Here is a 17253-nt window from a genome sequence, read left to right on the forward strand (position 1 = left end):
TTTTCTTGTTGTTATTTTGTTGATTTGTATTTTTAAAATGAAATTACTCTTATGACGTAACATTACAAAATGTTCCGATAATGTTTGAAAACACATTTTAGTAGAGACATGTAGAAATCACAAAAATAAACCAGAAATGCAGTCAGAGAATGCAGAACTCCGCCAAGGAAGACTATAGACTATGTTACACCCTATTTTTTGTTTTTTTGAAGTCTTTCTGCCTTCTTTTTTGTGGAGTTAGAAACTGGAATGTCAAAATTCGCCTTGTCCCTCAATTCAATTTAGATTTCTAGGCTAGCAATGGTGAACAATCTTTTTAAAAATCCTGGTTCCGGATCATGATCCGTATCACCACCAAAGTTTAATCACTTGTTCCTTTTGTCATTTCCAACAACTCCACAGAGTTTCATCCAAATCCGTTCATAACTTTTTGAGTTATCCTGCTGACAGACAGACAGACAAACAAACAGACCAACAGACAGATAGACAGACAGACAAACCAATGCGACCACAAACATAACTTGCTTGGCGGAGGTAAGTACAATTTAACATTCTAAATAAAAGATTTCCGTGACTAACCTTCCACATTCAGTCTTGCAGTAGTCCTCACATGTTCATCGTCAATAACAACACAGGAATATTCATCATCGTCTTTCATGGTGATCATACAGACAGACAGGAAGTGTACTTTTCTGTCGGAGTGCATCCTGTATTTGTCGCCTGCAAAAATCTGGGCATTGTTCTTCATCCATTTCACTTTCACAAAAGGCTCATTTGTTTCACATTCAAAGGTCACAACGGTGTCCTTCTCATTGGCATAAGTATCTTCAAGCTCTTGAGTGAACTCAACAACTTGCTTTCCTGTAACAAGGAAAATAGAAGAAAGTTTTAGATATGCATTAATTTGCATATAACAAAAAAATGACTAATGATTACAATTCATTTATCATTAAAAAATTTGCTTGTTACCTTGTACCAAAAGGAAGGCATGGCTTGAGGCCTCTCCAGCAATGTTGATGGCTTTGACCATGATGCTAGCAGAGTCTTCTGCACATACATCTTTGATCACAAGTTCACATAAATGGTCTTCAGGCCAGTACCAGTAAACCCTGTCGGTTTTTTCAATCAGCACACCGTTCTTGAACCACTGGCACTCTGGATCTGGCCTTCCCACAACCCTGAGGCGGAAATGCACCTCCTCACCCTGGGCGACTGTCGCGCTCTGGATGCGTTCCTGGATCTTGGGTGCTTCCATGCTGGGGGAGAGGGCAATCCTCTCAGGTCTGATAGCTTGGGTTTTGAGTTTGTCTTCCTCTTCCTTCTTCTTCTCAGCTTCTGATAATTCCTTGGTATGATGAAGAAGCTCTTCCTTCCTCTTTCTCAACATGCCCTCATAGGATTCATCCTTCCTTCGTGCCTTCAGCTCGACGGCTGTGATGGCTTCAAAGTACCCCTCCTGTGTCCTACGCTTGAACTTGCTTCTCAGCTCATCGGACTCCTCTGTTGATTTCTCGTGCACCACTCTTTCAACCTTCTTCAGTTGCACAACCTCCTTTTTCTCTGCTCCGGCTGCAGCTGGCTTCTCAACCTTAACAACGTCAAAAGACACTCTGCCATGCTCTGCGGAGGGAGCTGCAGCTGCTGGCTTGATCTCAGGAGCACGCCTCAGGACAGTTCTGAAGTCCTCCTTCTGCTTTATCTCCAGCTTCACACTGTGCTCAGCTGAACCCTCAGGGTTTTCTGCCACAACCTTGACCTCACCTGCATCATAGGACTTGATGTCTGTGACCTCCAGGTAGTAGATACCATCATAACGAAGTCTGTATCTCTTGCTCTTGCGAATGAGCTGATTGTTGATGTACCAGTTCACCTTTGGAGTGGGGTAGCCAATCACCCTGCAACGGAACCTGGCAGTTTCACCCTCCAGGACTCTTGCTGGCTCGGGAAGAAGCACGATCTCTGGTTTTGACTTCTCAGTGTAGTCGTCACCGGAGACACCTGCAGGTCCACCTTCATGGGCCATGCGTTCCATCTCATCCATTCTGGGTCCCCTCCTGCCGTCAGGCAATTGAGTCTCCTCAACAAGGCCCTTCTCTTCCTTGACAATGAGTGTGCCTGAGGTCTGGTCAACACCGTACTTGTTGGTGGCCCGGCAAGTGATCACACCACTGTCTCTCGGATAGGCGACCTCATAGTCAAGGCTGCAGTAGCCAAATTCATTAACCATGCGCAGCCTGTTGGCAGCAGCAAGAGGTTTGCCGTCATGTAGCCACTCAACTACCATGGATGGGTCACCAATAGGGGTCAGTCTGCACTCAAAGTGCACTGGTCCAACGCGCTTCATTCTTACGGAGGTCAGCTTCTTCTTGAAGTGAGGCTTCTGCTGCTTCTCCTTGTCGTAAAGGTCTCCATCTTCCCACTGCTCTTGGCCATAACGGAGATGCAGAGGCTCCAACTCTGGAGCAGCGATCTCCTTGGCCTTGTAGGTTCCCTTTGGAATAACAAGCCTTCTTGTGTCTGCTGGGGCTTCGGTAAACTCAACCTCAACATTGACTCTGCAACGGGTGGTGTCTCTGCCAGCTTTGTTAATGGCTGTGGCAGTGTACCAGGCACTGTCTGCGCCGGCTCCTGCGGGGATCTGGAAGCGAGACTCTCCTTTGGTGCCCTCGATCCTAAAAGTGACAATGTGACATTCAATTATTTCACTTTTTTGTTTCAAATTGTATTCTTTCTTTCTTATTATTCACTGATGACAGTGTGTTTTCCTACAATACAGTACTAGATTGTAGCACTTACTTAATGTTTGGATGCTTGTGAGGAGAAATGATGTCACTGTTTTTCAGCCAGACAATATCAGGAAGGGGGTTTCCGATGGCTTTGACAGCAAGCTGAACTAAGGTGCCCTCCTTGACAGTGATGTTCCTCAGCTTCTCCATAAACTGAGGCTTTATCAGGTGTTCCTTGGCTGTTGTCAATCAAATTTAGCACACCCATGGTATATATATATATTTAGCAAATATAGCACATTGCCATACATACTCTAAAAGTGAAATGATTATTTTTAATAAAATAACATGAAATAAAATGATTATACCATACAATAAAAACCATTCAAATGTTTGACTTTGAATGAATAAAACTGCAATATTAACGTAATATTAGGTGGAGCAATGTGAAAATATCAATAGTAATTGCCACAAAACCTACCGTCAACTGTAAGTGTCGTGGTGATGGATGTCTTTCCAGCCCTGTTCTGGGCAACCACAGTCCATTCGCCTGCGTCAGCTGGCATGGCTGGGACCACAATCAAAGACTGGATTCCATCCTCCTTAACCACAATCTTGTGGGTGTAATCACTGACCACTTGTTGTCCTGTGTTTAAAGGAAAACAGCATAGATAAGCACACAATTGTATCACAATTGAAACATGGCTAAAACCTTACTGAAGAGTTCACATGAATGATGTCGGTGTTGTTAATTGTTTTCTCTTACCATTGTGGAACCAGTATGTCTCTGGCATGGGTCTGCCAACAACTTTAAGGTCAAATCTTGCTGTCTGTCCCTCAGAGCACTTGAAGGGTGCTGGCTTCATGACAAACACAGGTTTGTAGAGTCTCTCAAGCTGGCTCTCGTCAGTCTCGTCAAGTCTGCGAGCTGGGGAACGGCCAGGAGAACGGGCAGGGGAACGGCTAAGTGAGCGAGGTGATGTAGACCTATGAAAAAAAGAAGAAAAATAGAATAATTTAGCAATTCATAATACAATATCCATTGCTTTGATACATTTCTTCATTTAATGTGATTATCATCTTTTTAAAAAGCTCACCTAATTCTTTGCATTGCCGGCGTGGGGTACGCTGGCTGAGCGCCAGCGGCAGCGGGCTCAATGTACAGTTTTCCAGAGCTGAGGGCAGTGCCCTTCATGTTGCAAGCATAAGCGGTGTAGACGCCCTCATCCTCGGGCAGCACCACGGGCAGACGCAGGCTGGCACGTCCATCCTGGAGGAACTCCATCTGATAGCGGCCTCCGTGCCTGATGCGGTTTCCATCTTTGAACCAGGCAATCTATGGTAATGATATTGATTATATGTTAGAACAAGATTAACAAAACATTATTATCAATATCTACTCAACAGTAAAATTCTGGTATGATATAGGATTATACAAATCAAAGGCTTTTCCTGCATTCAGATTATTCACAATGTTTTTTGTCAACTGGATTAAGTTGGAAACACTAAGAAAAATAGCTACTTCACATGCCACAACTCATCCCAAGCCACTCCACATCTCACTCTTTCTCTCTCTCTCTCTCTCTCTCTCTCTCAACCACACACACACACACACACACACACACGCACACACACACACACACACGTGCGTGCACATGTACACACTCGCTCGCGCACACACACACACACACACACACACACACACACACACACACACACACACACACACACACACACACACACACTAACACACACAGCACTGGCCGAATTGAATATTATTGTTTTTGTTTATTAGTTGTTTTTTTAAATGGACCTTGGGGAGGGGTGCTCCGGCCATTTTGCAATGGAAAGTGACGCCCATTCCTTCCATGATTCTGTAGCTTTTCACGGGTGTGTCAAATGCTGGTTGTGTAGCCTGTGCTTCGTCAATTGTAACCATCTCTTCACCATCTTCAGTGACAATCATTTGATAAGTAATCCTCAAAATGCGGACTTCAATCTCCTGGATTATTTTCTGCTCAAAGGCAGATATTTGGAATTCCTGAAAAATAAAAGTCACACGAACGGCAACAACAAATTCATTTTAAGTTAATGTTAATTAAATTTATATTTCCACTTCAATCCTAGTGAGTGGTAGAAAAACTGCTTACCTGTCCAGTAACGAAGGTCATTGTCTGTGTTTTCTTCTGCATCATCATCTCAAATTCAGCAGCATCACCAACTTGGGGCTCTTGCACCACGGCTGTGGTGACTGTTGTCACTTCCATTTTCTTCATGTACATTTCATATTCCTCTGCAAAAGTGGAATCAGGTATTAGCAGCCGGACAGAACTGTGTGAATCCATTTTTCTAATTTTGATTCTTATTGTTTACTTATATAGCTTAAAGAGCAAGTAGGACCAAAGTGCTTTGCAGTAATATAAAAAGAAAAATACAATAACATTGATAATGGGTTAATAGAATGAATACAACATGCTAAAAAAATCCCTAAAACAACATTTAAAACAACAACAACAATGATGATACTACTAATAATAATGATAAAAATAATACACAGAAAATTAATAAAAAAGAACTAAAATAGACAAACAATGAACAACAACAATAACTATCTAAATGAAAACCATGCATCTTTGAAGGGCTACGTACTCATAGATGGTTGTGCCAGTGTGTCACACTAACCTTCAGAGTAAAGCTGGGCAGAGGCAGACACCTCGCCGAGCTGATTCTTGGCAATGATTGTGTACTCTCCAGCATCATCAGCAAACGTCATGGAGATCTCCAGCTTGCATTCTCCAGTCTCCTTATTGTAGGCCACCCTGTATCTGTAAACCACAAAATGCAACATACTATTTAGACAGTGTTGAAACCTACCTACAATTTTGCATCCTTTATTGTATCTGTAATTCACAACACAATTTCTATTGTATTTTACAATATTTAGAGAATGTTAAAACCTTCCTATAAATCTGTATCTGTAATTGCATCTCTATCTGTAATCCTTGAAATCAACATATTTATAAAATGTCAAAACATGCACAAACATGAAAGTGGCATCTACTTGTTTCTGACAAGTACCTGTATCCAGTAGTCAGGGGCACGCCACTCTTCTTCCAGTAAATGTGGGGTTTCGGACTGCCACCAATCTGGCACTCAAACACAACGCTTCCACCCTCCACGAGTTTCTGTACAGTGGGTGTCTTGATAAAGAATGGGGCCACAGCTGCTGCGGCTTCAACAGTCTCAGAGAAGCCACTGGCCACGGACATAGTCTCTTCTTTTGCCTCCATTACAGTAATCCTGAAAACATACAAATCCGGTTTAAGACTCTTGTCTTGAAACGCACTGTGGAGATGAAAGGGAGGCATAACTTCAAGTGGCAGTCACAGTAGGGAAAGAAATAGTCAGGCAAACATATCCACTTACTGTTTCTCAACTGTCACCTCCTGCTGAACAACCTCCTCTCTGCTTTCAATCTCTTCAGACACTAAAAAAAAAGATTGGGCTTAACTTCATTGAAGAAGCACAACAAAGCTTTAACAGACTATCTGGGGAGTCGATTCTATGGTATACTCTTTACTTTACTATTTATAGTGTATATGTTTTTTTTTACCTTTCACGAGCAGGTAGCAAGATGTGCTGATGGTTCCAGCCTCATTGGTGGCAGTGCAGGTGAAGCGGCCGCTGTCTTCAGCAAAGGCCTCACGGATCACCAGACGCGCATAACCACCCTCGTAGGTGATTTGGAAATCAATGGAACTCTCAATTCTGTAGTCCTCCCTGAACCACATGATTCCAGGGGTTGGGTGGCCAGAAATCTGGCACTCCAGTGTCACAGATTCTCCCTCAGTGACATTCATATTGCTCAGTCCCTGTAATTATATACATATTTTTAAATCAATTTTGTCAACGTCAGTCATAAACCTTGTTGAAAACTGTCCAGCTTTAACCCATACTAGTACACCAACATTACCGTATATTGTATATTACATAAAGTATATTACCAATAAACTGTATTAAAATGTACTTACAGCCACAAGTGTAGGAGGAACTGTAGGCTCTGCGGCTGGTGAAGGAACTGCCACTGCCACCTCAACAACCTGAGAGAAAGTTAAAAAAAAGAAGTTATTTTCATTAAAATGTAGTAGTGCAAACTCTGAATTGTGTTGTCTTCTAGCAATTCACAGGCGTGGAAGAGTGATGACAGAGGTTAAGATGGAGCTTCTGAAAGATTAGAAAGTGGAATGGAAAAGCATAGAAAAAAGTATGAAAGAGGTGATCGGTGATCAGAAGAAGAAGAAGACAGGCAGACATGTATCCAAGGTGAAGCGATGGTGAGCACGTTAGGCTGGAGGAGGGTCAGGTAAGATTCGCTAAGGTGTGATTAGAACGATATACTTAAGGTATACCAGGAACGATCCCATGTCCAGACAAAGACAAACCTGTGTGTCCCATTCGCTGTACTTTTGATCCATGCCACCTGTCAGAGAAGTGCCTATCTCTCTTTGTAACTGGGACTCAAATCTGGTCTGATATCTGTCATCAAGGTCTTTAAATGGCGAAGAGACAGGCTGGGGAGTCAGCTGAGCCACCACGATGCTATGAGAAGGTGACTTGACATGTCTGATGATTGTTTGAGGAGTGGGAGAAGACGACAACTCTTTCTGGAGAGAAGCAATTGCCGACCCTGCAATTGAGACCTAACCAACCCAAGAAGAATAGCATTACCATGACGGAGCAACATAGAGACTAGATTAGTTTGATTATGCTGTCCGACGGGTGTTAGTTGAGTTAAAACTTCTACTGCAACTGCTAAGTAGATTCACGGTATTAAGATATTAGTCCTACCACAGTTATATTTGTTATACACTAAATAATTATTGTTATTCATATTATGGGAAAACTATTGTTTGTAATAGCAACATTACTATGTTAAATGCCAACTATATTAGATATATTTTTGCTATTTTTCTCGAATATATTAAAAAAAACAATACAGTGATTGAAAAGGTTGTATGTCAGGCAAGCAGTAGGGTACACTGGGAGTGTTCTCCACATTCTATAATAAGATCGTCACATGGTATGTGGTCACTCTAAATCAGGAGTCTGGCATTTGCACCCTTCGCTCCTGCAGCCTCTTATGAAATCAGAGAACACTTTATGAACAATTTACTTGCTCTGTTATCCATTAAGTCATACATTTGGTAAAGTAATAATATACTTCAATGTTTATTTGTAATTATTATTTTGGCAGCAGACAAATACTCTGATATAAAACATTTATTTAACTGTTCACAATGTTGGTATGACTTGCTGAGAGGACTACTTGATGCTGGGCTGTTCCATTGAAAGTTTGGCGTCCACTTAAGATGGTGGGTTTGGATTTTATCACCTGTGGGTTTGATAAGCCCTTCCTCTTTTGGTTTCACAGAGTCAATATACAGTATATATATATCATACTATAACAATATATGTGATAAATGAATTCCTGCTTGCCTGATTTTACCTATGCTTACCTCATAGCTAGGCTCTGGTTTAGGAACAGTAACTTTTGAAACTGTGAACTGTGGAACTGGAGACGGTGCAAGGCCAGTGTCCACATGGGTGGAAACTCTTTGCATCTAAATCAACAGAATCAAAGTTGTTGTTGTTGGACATCCCAGGGTCAAACAACACACAATTTATGACTTATTATATATTTATATTTTAAGCAGCTGAGCAAGGTACTGAAAATCTGATTCGTTTTCTTCTAACCTGGGAGACATGAAAAGCGGGTTCGGCGGGAGTAACGTGCACTGCGGTGGGCATTGCCACAGCCTCGGTTGCTGAGGTTCTGAAGTGTTGCTCAGTGATATACGTGGCTTCTGGTTGTAACTCAAGTTCTAGGGCTTCCTCTTCCTCAGTAAGGCCTTCGTCAGAGTACATAGGCTTTCGAATACGTGCTTGATCAACTGCAGCTAGTACTTTAGCGACAGCTGCTCGTTTCCCAACCTCATCCTGAAGACAACAAGCAGGTAACTGTCATTTTATTGTGCCCATAAAACTGCAATTAACCCAGGAACGATACAAACACACAGTGATAGAAACTGATGGATGACAGCAACTTTTCACATGTGGTTTTCTGCAAAATGATAATGGCAAGTTAAGCATTTTGTTCTGGGCGCATGAGTTCAATAGTGCCAGCAAAATAGTGCTTTGTTCTTTGTATCGCCAGTGAAGCACAGTTCTCCATGTGCGATGACGTGATACTTTCCTGTGGTATGGAGCTGTGTCGAGAGTGATGATGATGAACCATGCAGATATGATAAGATACGTAGTGGCACACAGGCGTGTTTGTTGACAACACTGTGACTTTTTTTTTTAAATCTCTACCTCTTCCTCTCCAGCCTCCTCACTTGCAGTAGGTGCATCGACAGGCATGACTGTATTGTCTATGAGAGCACTATCAGACTTAACCTCTGCCAACTCTGTGTCCTTGTCCTCTGATGAGGCCTATGTTGTTCCATTAAACATTGAAAAGGATGTGGGGAGCAAAAATTCACAATTTTAAATCAATTTAGGATGTATTAATTTGTGATATAATGTCATATCTTCATAAAGATTTATATTTGTAGATAATGGTCCTTTCAGACTGAACAAATTAAAATAATTTCACATTACTATCATGTCATTTTAATATAAGCAATGCAAGCACATGGAGGTTCTACTCATGTTTGATATAATTATATTATATCACATTATATTGTATTATATTATGTTATATAAAAACACCACCACTAACTGTAGGCTATACCTCACTTAGAAGCTCTTCATCATCTTTTGAGTCAATGGGGCTGTCCTCATATATGCATTCAGTACTGGATGCATTAGATGATGGACATGCAATTTCATCTTCTGAATGCATGCCATCCTCACGTTCCATGACCAGTGTTACTGAGTTATCTGTCAAATCCATTTCCTGAGAGTGTGTAGTAGGTCATGTCAAAACATCACAAAGAAGCATGTATATGAAACAAACCCGAAACAAACGCTTTAAGGGAAATGAAAGATTGAAAGAAAAAAAGATAAGGCAATGATGCCATTTGACTTAAACAGATTGCTTTGACTACCTGCTCTGGCACCGTTTCTATTGCTGTTGGTTTGTTGTTGGGCTCTGCAACAAACTCCTGATCAGAGTCATCTTGTCCTTCACAGCTGAGGGTTTGGTCAATTGTTTCTACACAAGTAGCATCTGCCACTGTATTCTCATCAGCAGCATGCAGCTCCTATCATCGGTTCCACCATACAAGTGATCAGAGGCATTGCATAATACAGTAGGCATGTACAAAACACAATCACGTCACAACACCTACACGGCCAACACATGAACACACACACTTGGACAGAGCCAGTAAGTAGAACGAATACATGGTAAATAGATCACTGAGTAGAGTAACCGTCAATACACACACACTGGGTGCATTCTAATATGCAGACTCCTGTCCTCCCTTGCTCACTTCCCTCCTTGTGGCCTCGTGATGACGTCACCGACAACAGAATTGTATTTCAATATCTCACAAAAGGTCAATTCTAATGTCATTTTCTCATTAGCCACCTCGGTGTCGAATGAAGAATAGTCCCCCAAAAGTTGTTGTGGCTAGACTGAATGCGGGGAAACTTTATTGTTTTCTCCACGGGGTGTCAGTGAAACGCAAGGCCATAAGGCACAAGCACAGATTGGAAGCACAGATTGGAATCCACCCACTGTAATGTGCACTGTATAAAATACACCAATTCCCAAACTTGCCACTAGGTGACACTGCTGTTTAAGTTGAGAGAGGAGACTAGACAGCTGAGCGCGGTCGGTGTTGGCTGACTCAACTCACCTCTTGGACAGCAGCAGCAGCAGCAGCACTAGCACTAGCACTAGCCTCGGCGGTGACCTGCTGTCCTGCTGCGAAGGAGGCCTCCCAATGCTGCTCCATGTGCACCTGTGTGCTGGAGCTGGTCTGGATGTGGCTGTGTGCTGCGCTGGTCACGGCAGTGTAGCTGGCCTCGGACACGAAGCCTGCCTGCTTCCAGGGGGGGAGCACGTCCGCTCCCTGGACCAGATGCCTGCGGGCGGTGACGGGAGACTTCACTGGTCTGATCGGGGACACAGAGAGTCTTGATGAGGGGGACGCAGGCCTGGTGGGGATGGAGAGAAGACAACGTTGAAATAAGAGTACATTGAGAGTACTGTACAGTAAAACCATTATTCAAGGTTCAAGATTGTTTATTGGTCCCGCAGAAAATAACAGCACAACACATAACAGAAGACACAATAGATACAATGATGCAATAGATACAATAGATAGAAGGAGACAACGAATTAGTGTACGAGTGACACCAAGTTGCTAGATTGTCGAGATGAAAGCCAGTTTACCTGGGGGCGCCACATTTGGACTTACATTGCCCACGGGGACCCCAGTTCAAATCCGGCCGGAGTCATTTCCCGACCCTTCCCCATCTCTCTCTCCCAGTCATTTCCTGTCTACTCTCACACTGTCCTACAATAATAAAGGCCAAAAAGCCCCAAAAAATTACTTTTAAAAAAAAAAGGCAGTTTACCTGACTGGGGTAGGTGTTGGTGCTTTGACGTGTCTGACTGGAGAGGGGGACTGGTGGCGAGTGGCTGACACTCTGGACAGCATTGATGGAGGCGACTTAGAGGTTGGCTTTGGTGGCACGCGTGGAGGGGTCTTGTGGGTCAGCTGTTGCACCACCTCTCCTCCCTCCACGTGCATCTGCATGGTGGACGACTCAAAGTGAGCCTCCATTCTCTGGAGATGGGGAAGATCAAGGCAAGACTAGTCAATACCTGGTTTTGTATCTAAAAGCATTCAACTGGTAGCATCACTGGAACATTGTAATAGTCACTGCAAAAAGTTAACTACCAAAGTACTACCCCACTTTGACTAATGAGTAATACATTACGACTTGGTCATTGCCATTCTGGTAACAGCTAATTTATAATAGGGGCTGTGTCTTGAGGGGTTAAATAAGTTACGTCCAGATAGGTTACCTTTACCATAATACATGTACATGCAAATAGGATTTTAAGACATTGAATTTAATTTAAATATTGGCAGTATTTTATTACTATAATCTGCGCTGGCCACTGTATGTTTTTCAGACTTGTGTTTGTGTACAGTAGTAATTTGTCTCTATGTCTCTAAGCGTTTGCTCCGTGGCTCCTAAATGCAAGACAAATTTCCTTCGGGGGAATTAAGGTTTTCATTCTTTTAATTAATTCATTCATTAATTCATTCATTCGCATGTTGAAACCTTTCTTCTACTCTTTTCTTTTACATTCTTGTTTGCACTGCTACGTATGTTGCTTTTCTGTTGTACTGTAGTTCTATTGCTATTTTACATGCTGTATGTATATATAATTAACGTTGCACATACACTGTAATATCTGCATAGTTAAGACTGTACAGTACATGTGTAGATCAATGACAACAAAAGGCATTCAGTTCCATCCTGTTGAGCCTGAGGTCAGATTGTCCATTACCTTTTCCACTCTGGTCTGGCGAGTCTGGGAGGACGAGATCTGTGAAGTTGACACGACTGTCTTGGTCTTCTTAGCAGGCACTGCAACCTCCTCACCTGATAATTGAAAAATAGATTTCATCAAACATTATTAAAATACAATACAAAATAGTTTCAATGACTGCAAAATAGTTGCATCATAGATCCGCAGAATAATGGAGGCTAAAATTGAAAGACAATTCAACTTGCTTGCAGTTCACCATCAACTTACCCTGAACGAGCAGTTCAGCGGTTGAGGTGGCACGGCCACTGCTGTTGGAGGCACTGACAGAGTAAGTTCCAGAATCCTCTGGGAAAGCTTCAGCAATCAACAAGCTGTAAAGATCTCCCTCTTGCACGATCTGAAAGTCTGCGGAGCTCTGAATCTCAGCTCCCTCTCTGAAGAACTTAACCACAGGTGTAGGGATTCCTGTCACGCGAACATCCAGTCTCACTTGGCTTCCTTGTCTTACGGTCACACTTTGAAGTCTCTGAATAAAGTTTGGTGGCGCGGTCTCAGCTACACCCAAACAAGAACACACAAAGACAAAGCACACATTTAGAATTCAGATTTACACAAATAACTTATTTCAACTCAAAAATCTGTCACTGTATGTGTTTACATTTGCTTGCAACAGTACAGAGATTTAAGTCTTGTATCATTTTCACCTGTAACAAGAAGTTCAGCAGTGCTAGTGGCTTGTCCAGCGCCATTGGTGGCTCTCACTGAAAATCTTCCACTGTGTGCGGCTGTCACGGCAGGGATCATCAGAACAGCGCGGCCATTGCTGAACGAGATCTGTGCGCCGGGCAGAGCGGCAGCGGAAAGAACCTGGCCATCACGAAACCAGCTCACCTCAGGAACTGGATTACCTGTAAAGATTGATAAAATGGGTCATTCACTCTTAAAAAGCAGTACTTTCCTTCTATTTTGAATTGTTTTGTATGGATTATATTGTGTAGAGAATGTAGAGAAAATGTAAAGAATGCAGAGATAATTCATAACATTTTATAATACATAAATACCTTTTAAAATAGGTCAATATTTTACATCAAATGTAATCACAATTAAAATTGGGATGTGATTTTGCATCAAATTAGCTTTGCAATACTACTACACATTTTTTTTTCAATCCAGGAAAATTCTCTGTGATGGGCAGTTGCAATGTGATATATGTGTGGACACCCCTGAGGCCTTCTACTTACCACTAACTTGAGCCTCGAACGTTGCGGCACTACCCTCAAGTGCCACAACGCTCTGTAGCGGCTGTGTAAATGTTGGCGCCTGTGTTGACATGTTGGTAGGCACCCTGGCAAAAAACAAGGGAAAATGTCACCCAAAAGACAACACTCACACCACCACCAACAACAACAATTACAACCAACAACTACGCTATCACGGACATTTTTGGTGGGCCAGCCTAACAATGAGGCCATAAGTGGCCTAAAAATAACTGGAGGGGGGAATTAAACTGACTAATCACTTGTGTAACGCCCCAAGCACCTGGTCTTTGGAAGCCTGTCATCCGAGAGACCTGTGGCTCCATGGGGTCTAAGTGTTAGAACAAGCACCAATTGACAGTTTATAGACGTGTTGGAAGCAACTGGAAAGTGCAACCCCCGATGTTTGGGAACAAATCAAATATCCATATGGACCAGGTACAGTCCACAAATGGGACTCATTTTGAACCCAGTTGCTGGATAGTGTATAAAATAGATTTTAGTAACTTGAACATGTAGCAGCTGGCTAGTATTGCCCAGAGCTGGCGCTCAGTGTTTTTGTAATGTATAAACCTTCTTTGGCAATTTTTACATACAGAAATACATTTCTGATCTCTCAACTGTCAACTCTGATTTCTCAATTTCTTATCTCTCAACACACATCCAACAGTTTGGAGACCTGTTTTACACATATATGTTAGCTAGTTTTTAATTCACTTGTCATCCATATTTTACCAAAATGTTGCGCTGACCCTACATTTGCAATACAAATATTTATAGTATAATGCGAAGACCAAAATGTATGGTTTTCTACTGTTTTTAAACTTTCCCCCCCACACCAAATAACTTAAAATACACAACTTTCCAACTGTAACATTCTGTATTAATGGCCACTGCAGAAAGTTGTTTATGCATGCAAACTCTTAATATATCTAGGGGGAAAGCCAATAGCTGCTGAGACGCGCTGAGCTTATTGGGTAACAAAGTAGATCAGATGTACTCCTCTGAGATGGCAATGCTTGTCTTTTCACACATACCGGTATGCAGCTTTTAGGGCAGGTAATTAATTCACAGAGACAAAACACCAAAGCATCCTCATAACCATAAACAATTACTGACCAAACAATAACCCAATAACCATAAACCATAATTGCCAAAAGAATACTGAATTGTAAAACTCTCTCTCTCTCTCTCTCTCTCTCTCACCGTGTCTCTGCCCTATATGACTTGTGACATTTACTCATTACACAAAAAGATTTCATTTTGAATCAGAATCGCCACAGCCACCTTAGATAGCCACCAGTGAAGTAGCCTCTTAGTGCAGATGGGGTCGCCGACGGGCCTATTAACTATTTACTGAAAATACTCAACTACATCATAACAACATTGCTATAACATTACAGAGAGCCTTACATAAAATATTAAGACATAGCCATTACAATTTTGGTGACAGTAAGGTTATAACATAGGCTCTGGGCTAAGGGGTTAAGAAGAAGAAGAAGCAAGGCCATGTCTGGCACAGCCTGCCCTGGGAAGTTATAATTAACCCCAGAGCAATGCTGGAGAAAATGCTGTCCAGCACGGCTAGGCCTTTTATCTAGGAGGCCCCAGCATGGCACATCAGAAGGGGGGAAAAGTGTTTTTGATTTGGCCTACATCCTTTCTGCACGGTTAAAAACACTTTTCCCCCCATTCATCTATGTTGACTTACAAGCTGTCACAAGACTGTGTCATGAAACATCATGACATTTACATTGCATATATGTGATAATTAATAACTATTCCTCAGAAAAAGATATATCACACCAAAATAACATTCATTTCAAGAAATAAACACACCATGCCAACTAGACCTTCTGAACTAGTAATTAATTACTTCCTGGTTCATAAAATGTTACAGCAAATCTCTATTCAAATCTGTCTTAATTGACCCAAACCTAATTATAAACTATGGTTTTATGCCACTGGATGGACAAATACCAAGCCAACATGTGTTCAAAACCATCAGAAGCCCATCTGGGAAACAGGAACATGCCAAGTCTAATAAAACACATCTGACCGAGTTAAAATTTAAAATTGCCTGTGTCAAATGTCACAAGGTCAACATATTCCTTCACCTCTATTTTTTTAATCATATCCAGAATTTTCAGAACTATATGTGTAAAGTCATTATTAAAATGTACAAAGTCAACAGTAAAAACAGATTCTATGGCCCAAGAGCCATATTCACAATGACAGAAATGGCAGTCTCCAAAAATAAGTAGTCCCTCACTTGATTGACAGTCACCATGTGGCACATAGCTGGAGGTGCAACTGATAGCCCTACCGCTGATTCCCTTAAAAAGACATTGCGGCCCAGCTGGGACACCACTCTAATGCTATCAGGGTCTATTCTTGGCTTTTCTGAATCATTGCACCAAATAATAACCTTGAAAGTTCAAAATCTGAGACACCTCTTTGATTGTGATTATCATCTATATCATCTCTGGATGAATGCGTGTATTCAACATGTTTCCCACATTTGCACATGCAACAGTTCGGCGAACTGCACTGGCATTCCCATAAAGCTTAGGAGGATGAAGCAATGAACTTAAATTTAACAGTTCTCTCGACATTGTGGATTAAAAGCCACTTACTTGTGTCACAAGGATGCCTGTCACTGATGGGACTTTGCCCAGAAGCCTATAACTTCCGAAACAATCTCCTTATCCAAAAGTGTTTCCAGAAATCCAAGGTGAGAACGGTTGAGCCTCGAAATATCCCCAAAAACAAAACTACACAGGGTCTTTGCCGTGTAGTTTTGCTTTTACCTTGCAATCCCTACACCCGAGGCAAGGCTGGGAATGCTCCAACTGCTCAGAAGTGCTAACATGGTTGTTTTACTTTTTATACTCCAGGAGAAAGCAGCATCACAGCTGCCCTGCCCTTCCCTATTGGTGGCCCTCACAGATGCATCCTGGGAAATAGATGCTTTTTTATGCAACCCCACACCTGTTACCAGCACCACTTACTTTCATGTAGGCACTGTTTATAGTTGCTTGATATGCCCCGAGCACCTCCCACTGTGCCAATTGTGTTCGGCTGAGGAACAGCCCCATGCCTCTGACTCCCCCAATATTTTGACCAACTATTAAGTGTTTTAAAACACTTAGACAAGGAAGCGTTTGGTAACTTGTGAATGACCAAAAGAAGAACATGGCTGTCCTTGTCAGTCAAAGCCAAGGCAACCCCCCACACTCCCTGGATGTGACAGATGCGATGGTTACCAAACGGCATGGGCCATGCTTGTTTTGTGCTAATTGTCATTATTCTTAAATTAGAGTAAAACGTTAAAGATGCACAATACTTGGACGTTAAGTATAAATAGGTTGTGTGTTTTGGTAGTGATAGAAAATCTTTTAGATTGTTTTAAAACACATTTCCTAGTTTCACAACACTGTTATAACACCGCCTGGGAAGAAAGCTGACCTGTCTTTTTTGTGCTAATTGTCTTAAATTTGAGTAAAACATTAAAAACGCAGAATATGTGGACGTTAAGTATAAATGAGTTGTGGTTTACTCATTGTTTTGGTAGTAATAGAAAATCGCTCAGATTGTTTGGGACACATTTCCTAGTTTCACAACGTTGTTATAACACAGCCTGGGAAGAAAGCTGACCTGTCTTGACACTTAGTGTGTCATTCCACAGACATCCAAGGGGCAGCATGGTCATTTCCAGATAGGCGTTACTCTGATTACACGTGAAGATTTGACG

General features: G+C 41.9%; 1 protein-coding gene across 29 annotated transcripts in view; it reads right to left on the reverse strand.

Moving 5' to 3' along the window:
- The window catches only part of ttn.1 (titin, tandem duplicate 1), a 159767-nt gene extending 143416 nt beyond the window's left edge, over positions 1-16351 (reverse strand). For 27 of the 29 annotated variants that reach the window (XM_063213114.1, XM_063213137.1, XM_063213121.1 and 24 more), the window contains exons 1-23: positions 16136-16351; positions 13485-13588; positions 12948-13151; positions 12511-12798; positions 12262-12356; positions 11316-11527; positions 10592-10892; positions 8481-8723; positions 8243-8347; positions 7169-7426; positions 6758-6826; positions 6340-6598; positions 6153-6213; positions 5805-6026; positions 5409-5551; positions 4877-5019; positions 4540-4767; positions 3824-4062; positions 3493-3713; positions 3208-3372; positions 2797-2965; positions 970-2672; positions 580-861 (exon numbers count right to left, since the gene is read on the reverse strand). In XM_063213114.1, coding sequence (XP_063069184.1) covers positions 580-861; positions 970-2672; positions 2797-2965; positions 3208-3372; positions 3493-3713; positions 3824-4062; positions 4540-4767; positions 4877-5019; positions 5409-5551; positions 5805-6026; positions 6153-6213; positions 6340-6598; positions 6758-6826; positions 7169-7426; positions 8243-8347; positions 8481-8723; positions 10592-10892; positions 11316-11527; positions 12262-12356; positions 12511-12798; positions 12948-13151; positions 13485-13575 — 5701 coding nt within the window. In that variant the 5' untranslated portion in view covers positions 13576-13588; positions 16136-16351. The remainder of the gene's footprint in view (positions 1-579; positions 862-969; positions 2673-2796; positions 2966-3207; positions 3373-3492; positions 3714-3823; positions 4063-4539; positions 4768-4876; positions 5020-5408; positions 5552-5804; positions 6027-6152; positions 6214-6339; positions 6599-6757; positions 6827-7168; positions 7427-8242; positions 8348-8480; positions 8724-10591; positions 10893-11315; positions 11528-12261; positions 12357-12510; positions 12799-12947; positions 13152-13484; positions 13589-16135) is intronic. The other 2 variants (XM_063213116.1, XM_063213120.1) reach the window with 2 other exon arrangements.
- Positions 16352-17253: the final 902 nt, after the last annotated feature.

The sequence above is a fragment of the Engraulis encrasicolus genome, chromosome 13, assembly GCF_034702125.1.
Source record: "Engraulis encrasicolus isolate BLACKSEA-1 chromosome 13, IST_EnEncr_1.0, whole genome shotgun sequence".
NCBI lineage: Eukaryota > Metazoa > Chordata > Actinopteri > Clupeiformes > Engraulidae > Engraulis > Engraulis encrasicolus.